This window comes from Chelonoidis abingdonii, chromosome 13, assembly GCF_003597395.2.
Source record: "Chelonoidis abingdonii isolate Lonesome George chromosome 13, CheloAbing_2.0, whole genome shotgun sequence".
Taxonomy (NCBI): Eukaryota; Metazoa; Chordata; order Testudines; family Testudinidae; genus Chelonoidis; species Chelonoidis abingdonii.
In genome coordinates, this window is record NC_133781.1 from 24,915,705 (window position 1) to 24,936,842 (window position 21,138).

At 43.1% G+C, this 21,138-nt stretch overlaps 1 protein-coding gene across 1 annotated transcript in view; it reads right to left on the minus strand.

Moving 5' to 3' along the window:
• Positions 1 to 21,138, minus strand: part of PITPNC1 (phosphatidylinositol transfer protein cytoplasmic 1) — a 182,455-nt gene that overhangs the window by 48,135 nt on the left and 113,182 nt on the right. Inside the window, exon 5 of the mRNA XM_032794504.2 lies at positions 7,130 to 7,201. Coding sequence (XP_032650395.1) covers positions 7,130 to 7,201 — 72 coding nt within the window. The remainder of the gene's footprint in view (positions 1 to 7,129; positions 7,202 to 21,138) is intronic.

Sequence of the window (21,138 nt, forward strand, 5' to 3'; positions counted from 1 at the left end):
CAGCCTGAGGCTACTCAAACTCTGTCACAGGTCCCCATCACCACAGTATCTTTGAGGTGCCTCATAATCTTTCATGTATTCATCCTCACAACACGCCTGTGAGGCAGAGAAGTATCATCCCCATTTTACAGATGGACAACTGAGGCACAGATTACCCAAGATCATGTGGAAAGACTGTGGCAGAGCAAGGGTTTGAACCACGGTCTTCAAAGTTCTCGGCTAGTGCTCAAACCACTGGGCCCTCCTTCTGTATAATGAGAGGCAAGCTGTGCAATTCCCTATTTATATTTATTTTGGTATGGGGGAATGGAGGGTGGAGAAAACAGCGTGTTTACCTTAAGAGTCTCTGAGATGGAGTCCCCTCACTGTCTTGGGCTCCCTCCTAAAGCAGTGATTGAAATATCAGAACAATATAGCTGGCCTTAATGACTGTACATTAAGTGACAAACATCAGAGGAGGATTGAAGAAAATGATCATTTTACAGCCCAAAGCTGATAAATCTATAGTCACAATACTTAATATTTATACCTACTTTACAGTTCACGGACCTGGTATATTATTATCTTTTCAGTGTCTAACTCTGGCTCTATCTCTTTGGAAGTGTAAATGAGAGGACCGTCAAGACGACGTTTCAAGACATCTTTCTTACAGGGATTGCTATTTATTAAGGTAAATCACAGCTATTGTAGACAGCTGCTTTACTAATCTGAATGTGAAAACAGAACCATAAAAACCAAAGCCCGTAGAACTCCAGGCTACAAATAAAATAAATGCTTTCTTTTTCTTCCTGTAATCCTCCATTATAGGCTATTTAAGGACTAGACAATTGAGTTTGAATAAACATAGTTTTTTTCATTTTTAAGGTGTCTGCTTTTTAAAATTCAAGCACACTCTCAGTTCATAAATTAAATGTAGTGTACATTCTTATGTGCAGCACTTTAGAAATAGCCTAGCAAATACTTTATCATTTGGCTGTCCTATAAATATCATTATACTGTAAGGACCAATGATCATTGCAAGTCTGGATGACTTTTATAATAACAAATCTACAGTACGTGTGGTCCTCCTTGGATGGATCCTATTACCAGCTGGAGGACTGCGGCGGATACTATTTGTGACCGACAGCTAAACTGTGTCTGGCCACAATCCCCGAAAAGAACAAAATAAACAAAGTCTCAGTATCTGTGGTGGGAACAGAGCAGAATTTGGGGAGTACTGATTGGGAAAATCCAGACTATTCTCTACCTAACCTTTTCAGGAGTGAAATTTATCTAATATGAGATAATAAATGCTGAATGGGTACAGGACTAAAGGAAGAAACAAATATCTGCCTGAACTAAGAAGTGAAGTCAACAGTTAATGAACACATGCCTTTTCATGGAGCCCAGGACAATCCAATCATACAGAGCGAGCAGCAAGTTATATCACTCATGTCTGTGAATTTATACCATTTAAGGCATTAGAAAACTTTAAAAATTCCCTTCCATCGTATCTGTTATTAACCAATGCAGAGCTGGCATTCAAAATAGGGCTTTTATATATGCACACAGCAATCTCTTATTTTGCTGATTTTATCTTATGGACAAAATAAAAATGAAATATGCACATTATGCATTATTTTTCATGCAATCAGTGAGAAAAGATGGAACTGAGAGAGACAGGCCTGTACTTGTATCATCTGTCAATGTTCATGAATGGAGCCCTTATTGTAGGCATTGTTATTGTTGTTTATTATCGATTATTATTATTATTACTACTAATATTAGGAGTCCCAGTCATGAAGTAGGACCCCATTGCACTAGATGCTGTACAGACATAGTTCCTCTCTTCCCAGCAGGGTCTTTTCTGTTTCGGTTCCTGCCTCAGAATAGCTAAAAGCAGCAGATGTTGCAGTTGACTTAAAGACACATGAGGGAGGCAATATTTGTGATGAGTTGAGAGATGCCAGTTTGGGGCCATTCATATTTTATAAGACATTCTCATTTAAAAAACATATTACCTTCTAATTTAAAATAAAAACTCTACTTTCTAAAACGACCCTTAAGGAGCAATGCTGAATGGCTTGCCTCATTAGCCCAGTTTCAAATACCATTAATGATCCCGTAAAACTACAGTAGAAGAGTAACAATATTTGATGTACTAACATGTTCATCCAACATTGACTCTGTTTTTCCAAAGGGAGAGTTACCATGTGAACAGCTAGTTACTTCAGCTGTGCTGTAGCACTAGAAATCACAAGTGGCTGGATTTATGGTACTGCACCACTAGCATGTATGCAAGCCTCATTAGTGTGTTATCTAAATAAGGAGCTTCAATCTCCACTGCTTTGCACTTTGTGTCATCGTTTACAACTTGTGCAAAGCAAATGCAAAGCTACAGAATGGTACCATTTTACTCCCATTTTTCACAAAGGTAAATGATCACTAGGGCTGCAGATTTTTTATTGAAGATAATGGAGCATAACAGTAAGTCACAGGTTTTGCGATTTCTGATTAAAAAATACCATGACACATCAGGAGGCGGCCCACAGCAGTGGCGCCTGCAACTCCTGCCTTGCAGGGCTGGGCCATGTTCCCCACTCTGGAGCATGGGGTTACAGTGCTGCTCAGGTTTGGCCTGGCTCCCCTCTGTCACGACGACAGAGGAGCAGCTGGGCCAAACCTAAGCAGTGCTGTGACACCCACGCACTAGGTCACGGTGCAACACACTCACATTTGCCCCACCCCGCATTCTGTCATGACCCCATGTGCTAAGCTGCAATGTCTGCAGCGGCCCCTCACCCAGAACTGGAGCTGCAGGAGCTGCCACTGCCGGGTGAGTTTATTAAAATCACGGACACAAAGACAAGTCACAGACAAATGGGAAAACCACAGCATCCATGATATTTTTCCCACTGTGACAAACCTGCCACCCTAATGATGACACATGGTGTAAGGCAGAGGAGAATCGGGTCCTGGGTACAATTTAATTACAGTTCTCATTAATATTGTTGTCTTTCATTAGTTTCTGCTTTCAAGACTATTAGCTTTATTTTAAGAAGAAAAGTCAGGAAGACATTTATATCTAGATGGGTTACTGGAATTAGACAGAATGCTACCAGATAATGCATCATGTTAAGTGAAGTAAGAATATTAATTTACTAGCTCACTAAACGATAACAGGAGCCTGAAAGCACTTACGTTGCTTTCATCCACTAATCAATATAATTATCTTTAGCTTTCTTCAATTTAATTATTGCTTTTTACAATCAATATCTATTTCATTAAATCACATGCAACTGAAGAAGGGATCAGAGTTCAGAGAATAATTAAAAAAAAAAGATCTGCACAATCTCAAGGAAAGCCTAGAAACAGCCTAGCTAAAGTCACTCATGCATTATTAGGACAATAAATTTATTCCTCATTCTACTGTACTATTAGGGATGATTCAACATATTCTGTACTGAAATGGCAAAATGTATGAAAGCATCTCCTATGGTTAATTATTTCCACATCAGTGGTTAGCAGTTAAAGTGAAGGGAAATATAGAATATCTTCGAATGCAACCTGATGCTGCTAATTCACCAGAGCACTAGAGGTGAAAATGCTATGGGTACAGTTCATTTAAAAGCTATATTTGCCTTTTGTCAAAGAGGGCAGGGGGAAGGGGTGGAGGAGAAAATACAAAAATGTAATTATTTTAACTTGTATATTTAAATGGAGTCAAATGAAAAGTTGAGCACTAAAAGGAAAAATTAGCAAAATTTTTCTTTCTGCTGTTACCTGACTGAGCAAAATTTTTTATATTTAGCCTGAGTCTGGCTGCAAATTTTGCCATAGAAGAATACTTTGACCCCAGTGAAAACTAGTTTTAAACCTACTCACTTAGTTCTGAGTGCACTAATGAGTCTGGGACCAGGTCCAAAGCCCGTTAAGTCACCGGGAGTCTTTCTACAGACTCCAGTGGGCTTTGAACCAGGTCCTTTATTCTTTTCAACAGCAGAAGGTCCATGTTTATTTAACTTCCATCATTTCAGCACAACACCCAGTTACATCCTCGTCAGTAGTCAGCATCAAGATTCATAGGTTATAGTCCCAAGATTTGCCCTTGATTTATTGTGTAACACTTGGCAAGTGACTTAACCTTTGTTCCTCAGAATGTCCAGCTGTAAAATTGACTATAATACCTACCTCAATGGGGAATGTTGTCAGAATTAACCTTTATAAAGAGCTTGATTTCAACGGTGGTACATCAGTTCACACCAACTGAGGATCCCACCCATGTCCAGTTTGCCTTAAGTTCCCTGATTTGACACTTATTCAGGGCTTGACTCAGTAATATTTTTGCTTCAGAGAGTTGACATCCTGAAAATATTTTGAGCATCCACTGCTTGGTTAATGAACAGAGTGGAAAACTGACTTTCCAACTTTCCTCATTCCATGCTACCAGTGAAGAGCACATCTTCCTACTGCCAACTGATATTGCAGTCTGACTGTGCTAGGACACTATGTGTCCCTCCCATCTGTCACAAATGCTTGATCATAAGCCATGGACTTTCTCTGAGTTAAGTGTTACTAAGGCCAGAAAGTGGGAGAGAAAATTTAATAATTGTATGAAACTGGACATACTGGAAGACTAAGACGATTGGCAATGGAATATACAGCCTCTCTCCTTCTAAGTCACTGGCTTGAATCTAGCTCAGGTTAACTAGTGACTAAAAGTTATCATCATCCAATGGTTGCTTGGTGGCCTCAGTCCAGTTCTCAATGGAAAAGTGTCTGCATCACAAAAGTCACAATTAAAACCAAGACTATAGTTATCTAATGTGCAATTATTATGCACCCATCGACTCAGCAATTTAGCAGAGTTGCCTGACCTATTCTCTCACCTCTATAGGAGGTTCCACCAGGTCAGGGTTGGGACAATGTGTGGGTAAATAAAGGATGTCAGTCTCCAGAGATGCCACCCAGCACCCATGTAATTGTTATAGAGTGACTTATGTTGTAGACCCTTTGCAGTCCCTCTCAAATGCACCCCTCATGTGACAGGATTTACTTCCTTCAACGTGGGTGGAACCCAACAGCCACTCTGTTTTCCAACACTGTTAACAAAACCAGCTCAAGTGTATTTCGCACTTGCAAGAAACTTTCCTCCGGAAACTTCCCAGCCTGTGTCCAGCAACTGATTAAAGTGACTGAAAACAGCTTTTTCCAAATAAACATATTGTTTATTCACCCAAAGATTCACAGCAATCAGAGAACTGGGTTAAAATAACAAAAACCTACATGCATCTGGTCTTATCTAAACTTTACCTTTTCCTTGCAAGCCTAGGAAGGCTCACTTACCCAGAAACCCCCACCTCAGGGCTGGGATAGATAGAGTGACCTCCTTCATTCTCTGCCTCTAGCAGGGTCTCTATGTCAGTGTCTCTTCTTCAGTTGCTACTGGTCACTTACCTGCTCCTTCTTTAGAGAGACAGTTTTTAACTGTTTATGGCTCTTTTGATTTCTAGGCTCTGGTCTTGAGGAAACAGCTGTGTAACTTTTGACTGGTGCCTGGGAAGAGAATCTTCCGAATTAATGGCCCAGCCATTGTTCTCTTGAAGTTGTTTACCCAGAGCTGTCTTATATCTGACCCTTGGTTTGTTTCCTATTTGTTCATCCTACCAACCTCTTGTAATTCAGCTCCATATAGTCATAGATAATATCAAGCAGATAAACTGATATACATATAATATAGATTTCAGAGTAGCAGCTGTGTTAGTCTGTATCCGCAAAAAGAACAGAAGTACTTGTGCCACCTTAGAGACTAACAAATTTATTTGAGCATAAGCTTTTGTGAGCTACAGCCCACTTCATTGGATGCATAGAATGGAACATATAATAAGGAGATATATATACAAATACAGAGAACATGAAAAGGTGGGTGTTGCCCTACCAACTCTCAGAGGCTAATTAATTAAGAGAAAAATTTTTTGTAGTGATAATCAAGATGGCCCATTTCAGACAGTTTGACAAGAAGGTGTGAGGATACTTAACATGGGGAAATAGATTCAGTGTGTGTAATGGTTCAGCCATTCCCAGTCTCTGTTCAAGCCTACAGGAGAGTGTTAGAAGGCAGATATATTAGTCCCAGATTAAGTAGATCCCTTTTCCTTGGGTAAGGTAACAGAGGCAGTTCCAGAACAAGCAGAAACTTGCTGGAACCAACTAAGGCAGGCAGGCTAATTAGGACACCTGGAGCCAATTAAGAAGAAACTGCTAGAATCAATTAGGACAGACTGGCTAATCAGGGCACCTGAGTTAAAAAGGACCTCACTTCAGTTTGTAGTGTGCACGTGAGGAGCTGGGAGCAAGAGGCACTAGGAGCTGAGAGTGAGAAGACATATTGCTGAAAGACTGAGGAGTACAAGCATTATCAGACACCAGGAGAAAGGTCCTGTGGTGAAGATAAAGAAGGTGTTGGGAGGAGGCCATGGGGAAGTAGCCCAGAGAGGCGCAGCTGTCACGCAGCTGTACCAGGAGGCACTCTAAACAGCTGTAGTCCACAGAGCCCTGGACTGGAACCTGGAGTAGAGGGTGGGCCCGGGTTCCCTCCAAACCTCACAACTCCTGATCAGACACAGGAGGAATTGACCTGGACTGTGGCTTCTACCAGAGGGGAAGGTCTCTGGGCTGTTTCCTGACCCACATGGTGAATCTCTGAGATGAGCAAATCCGCCAATAAGCACAGGACCCACCAAAGTAGAGGAGGAACTTTGTCATGATACATACACACATAACATAGATAGCTCCCTCATTCTTCACAATCCTTCATGAGCACTAAATTCACATCCATGAATTATGTTGAGATTAGAGGAGGAACCTGGAGGTAAGATAAGAGGCACAAATTCTTTATACCATAATGGTTTACATAATTCTTTTGCAAGTTGCATAGCCTTCACAGAAATGTAGGGCTGGACCGGGCCCTCAAGAGGTCAGCTAAGTCCATCCTTTCATGCTGATGAGTTGGCTATCCAGGTGCAAAGATTAAGGAGTGCTGAGCATTCTTTTTCAGTTTGTAAGCCATGCAAGCCCCAGGAATATTTCATGATTAACAATGCCCTTGCATGGGTTTAAACATTTATTTTTCAAAAGAGATCATACTTACATTGTCATTGCTTCCTTTGTTGTCCTCATATTTTGTTTCTATGTGAATGGAGAATTTAGGCAAAAATGAGCACTGCAAAGAAAGCAAAATGTGTCCGATCAATTAAAAATGTCAATTGCTTCATCAGGTCACATGTTCAATAAATCCTGTTTTCTAGCAGCTTTCCTATTTTTTCCTGATTATTGCAAGAAATGGAATCAAAATCACTGAAAATCCACAATTGCAAGTTTTTATGAAATGCTTTTGAAAGGATATATTGATTCTATCCCAAAGTTGAGCACTAAAACAAAGTTATAACTAAACTAATATTAGTATTGTGGGACAACTAGTTATATATCCACTAGTGTTACTTTATACAAAGACTAGCTTTCTTTTTCTATGGATTGTTTCATTCAGTTGGTTTCTAAGAGTGCAATTTGCAGTGCTAGACAACACAATTTCCCTTTAAAGGCTATTTCAAGCATCTTCTCTTTAGTGTTTCATACTCTTGCTCCCAAATCAGTTTTTTTCACTATTCTTAAGCAGCCAGGCCTGGTCTACAATGGGGGAGGAAGGGATCGATCTAAGTTACGCAACTTCAGCTATGTGAATAACGTAGCTGAAGTCGACGTACTTAGATCTACTTACCGTGGTGTCTTCACTACGGTGAGTCAACTGCTGCCGCTCTCCTGTCGACTCTGCCTGCACCTCTCGCCAAGCTGGAGTACAGGAGTCGATGAGTGAGCACTCGGGGATTGATTTATCATGTCTAGAGTAGATGAGATAAATCGATCCCCGCTGGATCAATCGCTGCCCACCAATCCAGCCGGTAGTGAAGACATACCCCCAGAGTTGATGGCCAGCAGTCTTTGAATGATTCTAGTTCAGCCACTTTACTATAATGGCATCAAGTCTTTTCCTGCATTAACTGTCAGTGACACGGACATGCCAGTTCTTTGCAAGACATTTAATTGATGCCCGATGGCAAAGAGTCTTTGAACTGCTTGTGACTATTTCAAACATTATGTATTGAGGTTAGACAATGAAGAAAGTTTTATGTTTCAGTGCTCACATTGCTAGTGGTCCAAATTTGGACTTGATCAGAGTTGATTTTGTTTCTCCAACAGGAAGGGAGGTAGCTTGGAGAGTCAGCTGCTTCGGAGCAAAGCTGAAAGGGGAAGCAGGTTTTTCCGGAGACTAGAGAATTTACTGTTTTCTATTCCCTGGACTATATGAAAAGAAGCCATTGATTGAGCCTCTAATTTTGGCCACAGAACACCTACTATTCATTAGCAGCAGCTGAGCAATAAGCATGGACCACTCAAACCTTTGTGCAAAAAAGAGTGAGATGTTTATGCCAGAACAGGCCCCTTCAATGGATTTAGAGAACAATTTTTACCAAACATTTAACACAATACTTACCAGCTATGAAAATATCTAGGCCATCCACTACGCACCTTATTTATGATATTTGTAGTAGACCGGTGATAATGTGGTGCAAGAAAAAAATCAGTGGTGTGTGCAGTGGAGGATGGAACAGCTTCAGAGATAGCCCAGTAGGTTCTAATTACTCCTATCTTTGGGGCCATGTGTTACTTGGTATGTACAGATCTCAAAAGGCTAGGTGAGTGTATTCATTATTCATAAGCAACCAGATAGAGCTGGAGCTAATGCAATGCAGGCTAACAGATCAGAAACCCAGACAGTCTTCCAACTTAGGTTTGACCAGCAGAGTCTCAGCTGACCTCAACGTACAGTACGTTTTATTCCTGTCCCAGGTCTTCCAATCTGCCAAAAGCATCTCTATTTTATTTCCCCAAGTTCTGAAGGCAGCTGCAGAGCTTCAGTCATAACTTCTGAAAGAGGGTCAACCAAAGGGGTTGTTTTTTCCAGATTCTGCATTAAAAATCTACTCAACGTATTATGACTGGGCTGCTCACTTCTGCTGGGCTACACGAACCCTGCCACAGCATAGCACAACACATGCTCTCATGTGGGGGAAGGCATCAGATTGCCAGGGATGGGTTAGGATTGTGGGAGAGAATTACAGTGAAAAGTTTGCTGGTGCCTACTGGGAAGGCTATTACACATAAAAGCAAGAAGATGAAAAGACAGAGCAGATGGACAACACGAGACCCTCAGGATGCTTTGCTGATTAGTTGCTAGCTGGTCTGAGGATGAAAGAGATTTCAGTATTTTTTTCAGTCCATTACAAACAGTGTTCTTTCCACCTTTATATATGGATGTGAAAGCTGGAAATCCATCAGAGGTACAGACACGTCTAAAATGCCTTCAAAAGCAACATATATCACAAATACCAAGATTCATCAGAGAGTTCAATAGCTTATCTCCAAAGTTATCCAGACAAGAAGATGGAAATATTTGGGACATGTTAAGAATGAAGCCAGAGCATCTGTTGTGGCAGATATGCTATTGGGTAGCTACAGGAACGTGTGAAAGGGGCTGACTGAAAGAACCCCTCTGTCAAATAGTACTAAGCTGGGGGTGTAGGGGGGAATATGGGACTTAACAACAGAGAGAACATGCAAAGAGTGGCCCAGGATGGGGAAGGGTAGCAGAGTCCTGTTTATGCCCTAAGCAACATTTGATGGTTCCAGAAGGATTCAGCTTACAAACAGTAAAGAACCACAGCATCGAGGGTATGCTTGCTGTTTTACCCTAGCTGTTTTGTGTGCATGGGCAGGTGGATGGTGGATAAAGCAAACTGCTATAGAAAGTAGGCTATATACTACAGATTTTTTTAAATAAAGAAGAAATAGAGACTCATCACATACATATTGCCGTGCAGAATTTTTGGAACAGCTAGAAAATAAGGTGGCCAAAACATAGCATGTAGAGTTCTACTGTTGCCCACGGCAGCTGTGATTTTTAATAGGATGGCGTGTAGCCTGCAGAGACTACAGGTCTGAGCACGTAATGCTCCAACTAGATTCAAGCTGGAATTTTGCATGCTGAGACTTCTGCCAGGAAGCACCATGTAAGAGACGAGGGCAGTTGCAACTTGTTGCATTTTAGAGATGGCTCCTGGCAAGTGTGGTTTTGTGTGGGTGGAGTCTGGGTATGCCTGCCTTTACTCGGGGTCAGAGTTTTGAATTTGAGTTAACCAAAAATTTCACAATTTTTTTTTAAAAAGCGGTTGCTTCATGAGCTGCTAAATGTTTGGAGCATTTGGTAGGAAAACACAGTTGACTGGTGTTCTGCGTGCATCTCTTCAGGCTATAGCTCCGTGTCACCCTCTGTTAACCATGTTTTAGACACCAGCTCTTCTGGTCTGAGGGTGCAGATTTAATTCTCTCTTTTACACAACTTTTAAGAAAACAAAACCAAGTAAAAATCAAATCTAGCAAACAGAAGAAGCTATAGATGAAATATATGAGCAGCCAGTTGGTGGAGAGTCATCAAAACATGTACTGTCTGAGCAGAGAAGACCCAGGTCTGGCCAACTTGGGAAGCCACAAAGCTGATTTCTTAAATTACACAGTACGAGTCTGGTGCTTTGTCCAAAACCTCAACAGTTATGTAAATGACACTTACCACTCTGGCTCTAATGGCTGCGGACAGTGCAGCTGCTCCCATATCCTCAATTACCCTGCTTGCCACAGGAAGTGGTGCTGCCGTCTTAACCTTCATTGCTAAGTTGTCACTGAAAACCCTCTTGTTGGCAGAAATGGTTTTGTCACACCCACTTTTCTGTTTCTGATTGCTATGTAGACACCCCCCCCCCCAACAATTCCTCTTCCCTTGAACCAGCGAAAATATCTATATGCTATGATCTGACTGTCAAGTCCCTGGAGGTGTTGGATGAAACATATTTTCCACAATATAAATATCTTTTTTCTTCATTTACTGAAACTGTTGCCGTTGGGTACATCTACACTGCAATCATCCTACGATTGCAGCTCGTGTAGATGTAGGTACAGATTAAAGCTAGCTTGGGTATATCCACTGGAGCTGCAATCATACCGCAGGACTTCAGTATAGATATGCCCCTGAAATTACTGCAACCTCACAGTTAATAGAGGATAGCAATCAAAATCATTCTCTCTGCCTTAGTGGGTTAAAGCAAAGCTGCAGGTTCAGTACAATTATGACTCCTGAATAAACACGGGTAACTGAGAGGACTTTTAAATATATAGACATATGGGGTATGACCCTATTGTATATAACAGTATTGGATAAATCAGGCGACACTATAGCAAGCTTCTTAGTAAATGGCAAACCCCAAATTTAAGTCCTGCATAAGTGATGATTTGGTCTTCTGCCCAAGGGTAAAATTCACCTCAAGTATTTTAAAAGTCATCTGTGATAGGGGCCTAGGGAATGCTTACTGCTGTGTATACAGACTGATTCTTCTTATGACAAGTCTGTTTAGATGATAATTTCCACAACATCATTGCAGTTTGGAAAAAAGTCCATATCAGTTTTCACTTTTCCTCTCTACCCATAAATATCAGATATTCTGAGCTAAGCAGCTGTCTGTCAGCAATGAGGCAGATCAGGATGCTTCTTAACACAGAGCCCAGCCATTTTACATGCTATGCTCCAGAATGAATTGGCTCATCTTGCAGCAGCTTGACAAGCCACTACTTTAATGACGTGGTTGTTTCCTGTGTTCCAGAGTCTAGACTCTCTTTAAAGTCCAACCCCCAGGATACAAAGAAAATTTTCCAAAATACTATTCATATGTAACTAATGGAGTGATGCTCTGCCTGAGTCTGCACACAGCCTGAAACATTAGCTATGAAAGGTGTGACCTCCTCCCACTCATTTCAATGGGGCAGTAACTCTGCAGCCTACTGATTGTCCTTTAAGGGTGGTATTTTTAAACTGCTCAGTGTTGGCCTAACTCTGCCCCCATCCAAGTCAATGGTAGTCTTCTTGATTTCAGTGGGAGCAGAGTTAGGCCAACACTGAACACATTTGGAAATGCCACTCTAACTTTCAATATTTTAAACTATTTCACTGAGGATCAGAGCACATGAGAAAGGAGAGTGACAACGTTATAATGATTTGCACAATCTAGAACGAGTGCTATCTCATGTTGGCATCAGTACTGAGAAAAGATAGGGAGAACAGCACCACTTATTTTCTCCCCCTAGACTGAACCTTGACTACATTAATGGCTCTTTATCATGCCGTATTTTGCCACTAGCTATCCTGTTTGATTGCCTAGCAATAGGCTGGCATGGAAATGCTGGTATATTTCACTAAAGCTGTTTTAGCAAGTGTAGCAGGGTGGCTTGCCTCTTAGGGCATGCCGATGCCTACAGAACATTTTGGACCAATCACGAGTGAGCCTCCCAGCCCGGGTCTACAGACTTGGGCTGGTGGGGCTCATGCTAGTGCTCTGAAAATGGCTGTGTAGACAGTGCTTTGAAGTTGTGGCTTGGGCTGCAGTTTGGGCTCTGAAGCTATACAATTATTTTTAGACCACCAATACAAGCCCTGCTAGCCCAAGTCTGCAGACCTGGGCTGAGAGGCTTGCTCCCGATCACTCTAACATGCTGTGTAGACATACCTTTGAAGGCTGGAGGATCTGGTGCTAGCCAAACCTGACTCCTAAAGAAGCACATCTGAACTGGATCAAGTGATTCCCCAAAGAGCAGCAGGAAGCTGCAGGGAAAAGGAAGGAGACTCAGGAAGAGAGACTACAGTGAGTGGGAGAGGCCGCAGGGAAGACCCTGAGTAGGGGTGCTGGAACAATTTTCATAGTGGGGGTGCTCTTATTACTACTTCAAGCCAGCACCACCTACCCTGAAACTCAGGGAGTTGCCCCAGCTAGACAGGGCTGGGAGTAGCCTGCTAACAGAGGGAAGCCCTCAGACACCCAGAGAGTTTGAGGCTGGAAGGAAGGTTTTTTTGTGTTTAATTTTGAACTTTAAGTTAATACACCAGACCTTCATCAGGCCTTGTGAAAGCTTCTTATTTGAGTTTATTGAGGAAGCCGTGAGGGACAACATGCAGGGCTGCCCTGAGGCCTCAAGGGGGTGCCTGGAAGGAGGCCACTCGTTAACCGCTAGCAACTCACAATCTTTGCTCTCCATAAACCCCAATGAGCTAGCGTAGGCAGCGGGTTATATGGGCTCGAGGTGCCCAGGCTCCAGGAATATTCAGGGTCGGGTGCCCTGCTCCAGCAGTATTTGGAGCTGAGTCTCTCCCCTGGCCCTGCCTGGATCAGGCCCTGGCCCCTGAAGGTCTCCCCCCACTGCCCCGCCCCGCCGCGTCCCTGCCTGGAGCAGGTCCCGGCCTCCGCCTTCCACCCCTCCCTCTGCGTCCCCCCTCCGCCGCTTCCCTGCCTGCTCCTGCTGCCCGAGTAGAGCGGCTCCCGGCAGAACTGTTGTCTGCTGCCCCAGGGTCCTAGCGCCTGCCATCTGCTAATGGCAAGGCAGGCTGCCCTTACCCTGCCCTAGCCCTGAGCCTCTCCACCCCCCCAAACCCTCATCCTCAGCCCCAACCCTCATCCCCCTACACCCTGATCCTCATCCCCAGCCGAGCCTGCACCCAAACTCCGTCCCAAAGCCTGCACCCCTCACCCCCTCCTGCACACCCACCCCCTACCCCAGCCCAGAGCCTGCACCCAGCACCAAACTCCCTCCCAGAGCCTGCACCCCTCACCCCTTCCTACACCCCCATCACCAGCCCAGAGCCTGCACCCCTCACCCCTTCCTACACCCCCACCACCAGCCCAGAGTCTGCACCCAAACTCCATCCCAAAGCCTGCAGCCCTCACCCCCACCTGCACACCCACTCCATGCCCCAGACTGGAGCCTGCACCCAGCACCCAAACTCCTTCCCAAAGCCTGCACCCCTCCTGCACCCTAATCCCCAGCCCGGAACCTGCACCCCAGACCTCCCCCCTGAAACACCACTCAGAGCCTTCGGCAGGTGGAGGCGGAGTTGGGGGGGGCGGAGTTGGGGGGGTGGGTTCTGGGCACCACCAAAATTTCTACAAACTTGCCTCCCATGTGAGTTAGGACATCCCTTTGATAAATAATCCGTTAGCAAAATACCAAGCCTTAAAAGAAAAGAAAATCCCCATAGAATCCCAGCATTTTCCTGAAAAATTAGCTTCAGCAACTGCATATGCGGTATGAGAGCTACAAGAATAATGTCTTTGTCACCTGGCTGAGCCCTCATTTAACAGCTTGTTTCCCCCAAAGAAACATTAAGGGAAGATTGAAGACTGAGAATTTGAGTGCCATTTCCCTCATATGCTATAATGGGAAAGGAACTAGGAAACCATATGTCCTGACCAGGTTCCAATCTAAATGCATGCGTAGTACAGTTGCTGGGCTGTAACAAATTTTGCTGAAACTAAAAATGGCAATGGGAACTTAAAAAAGCCCCCCCAGAATACTAAACTCCACCTACAGTTACTGGATTGCAAATATAACTCTTAAAATCATTGAAGTTATTGGCACCTGCTGTTGTAGTAACATCGGCTTTCAGCAACACTTAGGCAAGGTCCAAATTTTTGTACAAATCACAGAATGTATTCACCCACGAAAGCTCACGCTCCAAAACGTCTGTTAGTCTATAAGGTGCCACAGGATTCTCTGTTGCTTTTACAGAATGTATTTTGTGATTCATCAGATGCTCTCTGAGTAACTGGCACAGAGCTCTGGCAGAACCGGGGAACTGTTTATGCAGCACTGAAAAGGCTTTCTTATTCATCATGCACAAAGAATTTTTTATCCCTTAAAGAACAAGAACTAGGCAAGAATTAAAATCGGACACAACAGGGAAAGCTAGGCAATGATTTTGTTAGTGTATTACTCTTCAAGGCACTACTCCTTCCTGCCCTGCCTCCCCCGGGGATGTATTCAAGCACAAACCTGGCAGCTGATTGATACACAGGGCATGCACTGGAACTTATGGGGCAATTCCATTTCCAATTTTCCATTTCAACATCTCTAAGGTTTGCAAAGTGCCTCTTAGAGAAAAAAACAAGTAGCAATTCCAGGCTATCATATTTTTACATAATTTTTTCATTACACCTTAAATTTTGCAGAACGTGTCTACATTTGCAGGATTCCCCTGGTCTTTTATAACCCTTAGTCCTAAGTTTCCTTTCGATACAACTGTCTTGATAGCTGACTTCTATATCATGGCCATCAAATCCACGGAAATTGCATTATAAACTCAGTTTGAATATCTCAAGTATCCTGCAAACCCGGGATACCTACAATCAGATGTGTAGGGAGAATGCAATGCACAAAAAGTTGAAATACACTAAGATTTTGCTTTCTGAGGCGGTGGGGAGATTTCACAGCAGAAGAGAGCGAGTAGTGAAACAAATGCATCTATCTGTAAGAGTAATTACCAGATTTAAGCATGAGTATTCCCAGATTAAAGAAGGGGGAAGGGAAAGCAGTATATGGAAAATACATACCACAGTTGGATTTTCAATTCACTACAGACACTCTCTTGAAAATGAAAGGGCTATTTTTAGCATGATGATTGATTAGTGTTGCCATAGCAATAAGAAACACATACAGAAACAGGATAAAATGTAAGGAAGCCAAAACCAGTACCAAATCCTTAAAGGGACAGAATCAAACACATATGGCATTTTACAGTCAATCTATGGATAGGACTGTAAAAATAATCCTTTCATAGCGATTACTGTACATCTGAGGTGGATGAAGGGATTACAATGGTTTGCAATAAAACGGTTGGGCAGAAGGCCGGAGAAAAGGGTTCCTTTGCCCTTTGTAACCTATTCAGGAAGCTGCTCTACCAACGAAGGATAACAGTATTTTAGCTATTTTCATTACCCGCTGGGGGACCTTCTGCAGAAAATCCAGTGAGCTGCTGGAGACTTCATCAGTGCACTGTACCTTTCTATACGCCTCATGAATATTAATCCTGAAGCCTTGGAAACTATTTTTGGATTGTCAGAGTTAATCCTGCTCTTTGCTAGAGTGGCTGAGGCATATTCTCTTAAATCTTAGCTAAGGGGCAGCAGTCATTTCATGTCAATGCTCAGTCTGGACATCTCTCACTTTTCAGCCTTTGTGCTGTCTTATATGGTCACATATATGTTTTCTTGGCAATGAAGTCAGATTTGCAAGGACCAAAGTGCCTTTGACTCCCATTGAAGAGCATATCCTAGGACTGAGACTTATGGACAAGGTGTTTGGCTGAGTGAAGTGAGATTGGCCAAGTGAAGTGATGTCTTATGCTCGACTTGATGACTTTTCTCTGTCTGTAATGCAATAACTTTCGAACCCCACAGCCAGGGCCGGTGCAAGCATGTTTCGCACCCTAGGCAAAACTTCCACCTTGCGCCCTCCCCCATCCTGAGGCGTCCCCCTGCCCCCCGTAGCAGCTCCCCCCCCGCCCTGAGGCACCCTGCAGGCGGCCGTCCCCATGCCCCCCTGTCACAGCTCCCTCCGCCTAAATGCCAGCGGCAACTAGGGCAGCCGAAGATCCAGCCGCCGTGGTCGCTGCCGAAGAAAATGCCACCCCGCAAATCCTAGTGCCCTAGGCAACTGCCTAGGTCACCTAATAGGTTGCACTGGGCCTGCCCATAGCCAATCAATTCCAAAATTTCAGGGAATGTTCTAGGCACCAATGGACAGAATTCTTGATTTTGGTGAACATCAGAAAACCAGAAGCAGGAAATGGGGACACACAGAGCCCCTGACATCTGGTTAGCAGACCCAGCAGCTTCAACCATCTCTGTAATTGTCTATAGATTCACAGATTCTAAAGCCAGATTGTGATCATCTAGTCTGACCTCCTGTATAAACACAGGCCATAGAACTTCCCCAAAATAATTCCTAGGACAGATCTTTTAGAAAAACATCCAATCTTGATTTAAAAACTGTCGGTGATAGAAAATGCACGACAAACCCTTGGTAAATTGTTCCAATAATTAACTACTCTCACAATTAAAAATTTACATTGATAGATCAAAGAACCAGTTGATGGCAGCCATGAACACCTTCCACCTTCATCTCTGCTCTATTAAGATGCTGATACCCTGAACGACTTATCTCCCAGACAGAAATAAATAAGAATGGGGGCGGGGGGAGAAATGGGGAGTTTAAGGAGTGTTTCCTGCCAGCACCACTAAGGGCACTGGAGAGGGGAAGGGCAGGGTGGAATCAAGGCCATAGACCCAATCCCTTTCTCTTGAACCAGCCAGTGGAGCTGGCCAGCCACCAAGGAAAGTGTGTGCTACATGACCTGAACAGGTGTAGCAGCAGGCATGCTCCCCCTTGAGGCTTAGGAACACCATGAAGCACAAAGCTGTACCACTTCCAACCCAAAGCTGTGACTAAAAGCCACACAACAGCCCTTAGGGTGCAGCTAGGCTTACTGGAGCAAACCTGAACCAAACCCAAAGGGTCCATCTGAACTTGTCTTACTTTATGGACCCATTGCTTCTCTCAGCTGACTATGTCACTATGGAAACCAGGGGGTCTGAGAGAGCTGTGCAGGGCCTCCATTCAGCCTCTGGGGGTTCTTGCAGAATTTGAACCTTTTTTCCTGTCCTCTGAAGAAATGATCAGATGGAAACTCTACACATCCAGGTCACATTTTCAAGCTTTTCTTCACTGCCATGAGGGCTAGAAACTTTTTTTTTAAAATAGAAATATAACCCACATGCTTTATACTGCAGCATTTGCTCTGAAGTCCAAAGAAAGGCAGAGACGCAATGGGGAGGAGATATGAATACTTTATATCTCTGCAGATGTGTAGAAGACTGGGTAGAGCAACTCAGCTAGAAGGGACCAGAACATCCAAAAGTAGGGCATGGCAGTTACTGGATGCTGTTTATGAAGGTTTTTGTTGTAGGCTAGCCACTTGGCAGGTCACAGCTGCTCATCCTCTGAAAGCTCAGCCAACCAGAGCACAGTAGGCAAGGAAGGTAATAAATATAGGAGTTGTAGACAGTCCTGTGGACTCAGTGGCTGATGTATGCAGATGTGTCTGCTGTGAGAGCTGTGTCCCAATACCTGTACCATTTTGGATATAGGTAAGTGCTATTCCAGCTTTCCTTATTAGAGAAGCTCTCCATTAGGATAATGTTTGGTCCACTGCTGTGTGTATCATGGATCTAGAGGGAGAGCCGGGAGGTACAGGACTTACATTTAGCCATTAGTTAATGGCTTGAAACTGGGATTCTACCTCAGTTAAAGAGAGAACTGGCCAGAGCTCAGTGAGAGAGGTGTACATCAGACCTGATTTAACTGGGCTCACAAGGAAAAGCTAGTGCCTTCTAGAAATCCAGAGAATGGACATTTCACATGCTGATCCCAATACATATACCACTTCGGATGCAGGCTACAGATTTCTGTTTCACAAGCAACTGAGGTCCAGTCAACTGTGGAGGCCCCAGACTGTTTGCAGACTAGGTTCTGAAGTATTTGGAAAGGAACTGCCTTTGTTTATGAGCTCTGATGAGTCAATACACATTGTTGAGACTGAGAAATTGGAGAATGTGTTTATATGTATGTACCAAGGCATGGAAGTGTAAGTGTTATGTTAAAAATATATGTAACAGCAGCAAAGGGGGAAATCTGTATGAAGAATACCAACAGATCTGCTGCCTAATAGCTCATGCTTATGGTATTCATAAGTATTCCAAATACTATTTGCAATGTACAGGATGATTTGTAATGTTTTGTGTGTGCATTAAATGGTAATTTACTGAGAAACTGTATGGTACTGTCTCATACTGGGAACCATTAACACCTATTTACCAGGGTTTTGCATGCAAGAGCCCTGAGGTTTAACTCTGCTTAATGCTTTCAGAAAAGTCCTGAAAAGACAGAAATCTGGCCTATGCTTCAGTAGAGAGTTAGCTGAGGTGCAGCAAGAACGGTAGCATAACTGAGCTGTACATAATATCCCTTCAGCATCTTCCTACTCTATTACAAAAGCTCAGAGTCTGGTGCAGTCACATGACTCCAAAGGCTGAAACCCTGAAACAAGCCTATGCCCTAAACTAGCCTTGATTATAGAAGTAAAACATGGGAAAGGCCTATTGGGTTACTTGTCCATCGCTGGCCAATGAAGGATTGTTCCCTATAGCACATATTTTAGTGCTTGCCTCTGTATGAGAAGAGCCCAAAAAAGGATGATTTAGCCACAGGTTTGTAAATCTGCTGCGGTGTAACTGATCTTTAGGAACAATGACGGAGAAAAACTGCACAAGGCTGTGCCCATACTGCAGAACTCACATTACATCACAAACCACTCAGGCTTTGCTCTTGTTGCCACTTCATTATAGTCTCTTGATCTTTGTGTGGTTAACTACATCGCATGCTCTCCAGAGAGACATATGCAGAGAGAGAGAGAGAAGAGCTGGACTAGCCTGAGGTAATCACCTTCCACCTGCCTAAAAACTCCTGTAGCTTCATCTGGAAAATTTACTCTCCACTTCATTGTCTAAACCCCTGCTTCTTGTTTTCAGTGCAGAATGGCTGCACCTCACAGAGTGATTCCCATAGAGGGAGGGCTTGATTCAGATCTCACTGACATGGGGATTTACACTGAGATGACTTCACTGAAGCAACTCTTGATTTACATAAGAGCAGAAGCAGGCCCATTCGTTTGTCAGGTGCTCTGGGGTCTTTCAAGATAAAAAAGCACTGTCTAAATATAGGCTGTTCTTATTCATTTTCACAAGTTTAGGATAACAGTTCAGATCCTAATGGGAGATGATGTCTTCCAATGTGAGTGAAAAGGACAGTGTGCAGGAATGTGGAGGTTATATTTGGTCAGTCATGGCCTAATTTTGCTCTCACTTATACTGGTGTCATTCTGGAGTAACTCCTCTGACTTCAACAGTTTCACTGTATTTACACCAACGTAAAGGAGACAAGAATTTGGCCCAGATATGTAGATCTTTATGACTGTTCAATTTGCAGGATTCACCACTTCACGCCAATACATGTTTGAAGTTGCGTTAGCTTTAATTACGCTTAAAATTAATGAAAAGCTCATCCAGCTTCCTGCCAACCCTCACGTTCTCTGAAACCACTTTTAATATGAGAGAGACAGATCTTTGGAAATGTTGCACTAATAATTTATGAACAGTGAAACTCATCTCAAGTGATCATCTCAAGGGAAAAGAAATAAAAAATACGCTCAGTTGGGTAGGATAGGTTTCCTAACCATGGCCTATTCCTGTCCCACTTGGGGTTAAAATTTATTTTTCAAATAAAGATAGTTACAGCATCCCAGATAAAAATAGATTTTTTTTTTAACAAAGACAGTCAGTCCCCTTCCCCAGCCCACTCTGATATGTTCAGAACAACCCTGAAGCTTGCTCCTTTGAGGCACAGGGTGAAATCCTGGCTGCACAGAAGTCCGTGGGGGTTTTGTCATCAATTTCGGCAGAGCCAGAATTTCACTCTGGTACAGAAAGAAGTCCCCTGCACAAGTTGCTGTTTTCCCCTTATCATTTCTATGTTGCTGGAGTGCTGTAGCTGTGGCCTTCTACCAACAAGTAAATGTCATGCAGAGGATTCCCACTCTCTATTGTCATAATATGGTACTTTCTGTATGCTTGTGCATCCAAAATCCTGAAACTGCTACTAATGCTAGAGACACTATCAGGCTGCAAACATCATTGCCACAGGCATTATAGACACTGCATTAGAGACACAGAAACTCTACCTATCAACGAACTCAATCACTTTGCCCCAAACTCTCTGGGTTAGAGCTATGTTTAATTCAGAGAGGAAAGCTCCCACACATGGTAAAATTGAAGGGCTAAAATCCCCATGCATCACACTGCATTATTTTTACTCCAGAATGTCTAGGTGGGTGGAAAATAGATTTAATTAAAAAGATTAAAAAAGCTACTGGATGTTGGAAGCTAATGAGTGTGGGACACAAATATGCAAACACAATTTCCATTGCATATTCCTACATTTTTGGTTGTTAAAAGGCAGATGTAGTATTAGACAAAAAATATGTACCAGTTTTTCCTAGTCTCTAACACGATCCTTTTTACTTTTTAGCCTTGGGCTGGAACTCACTGCTTTATA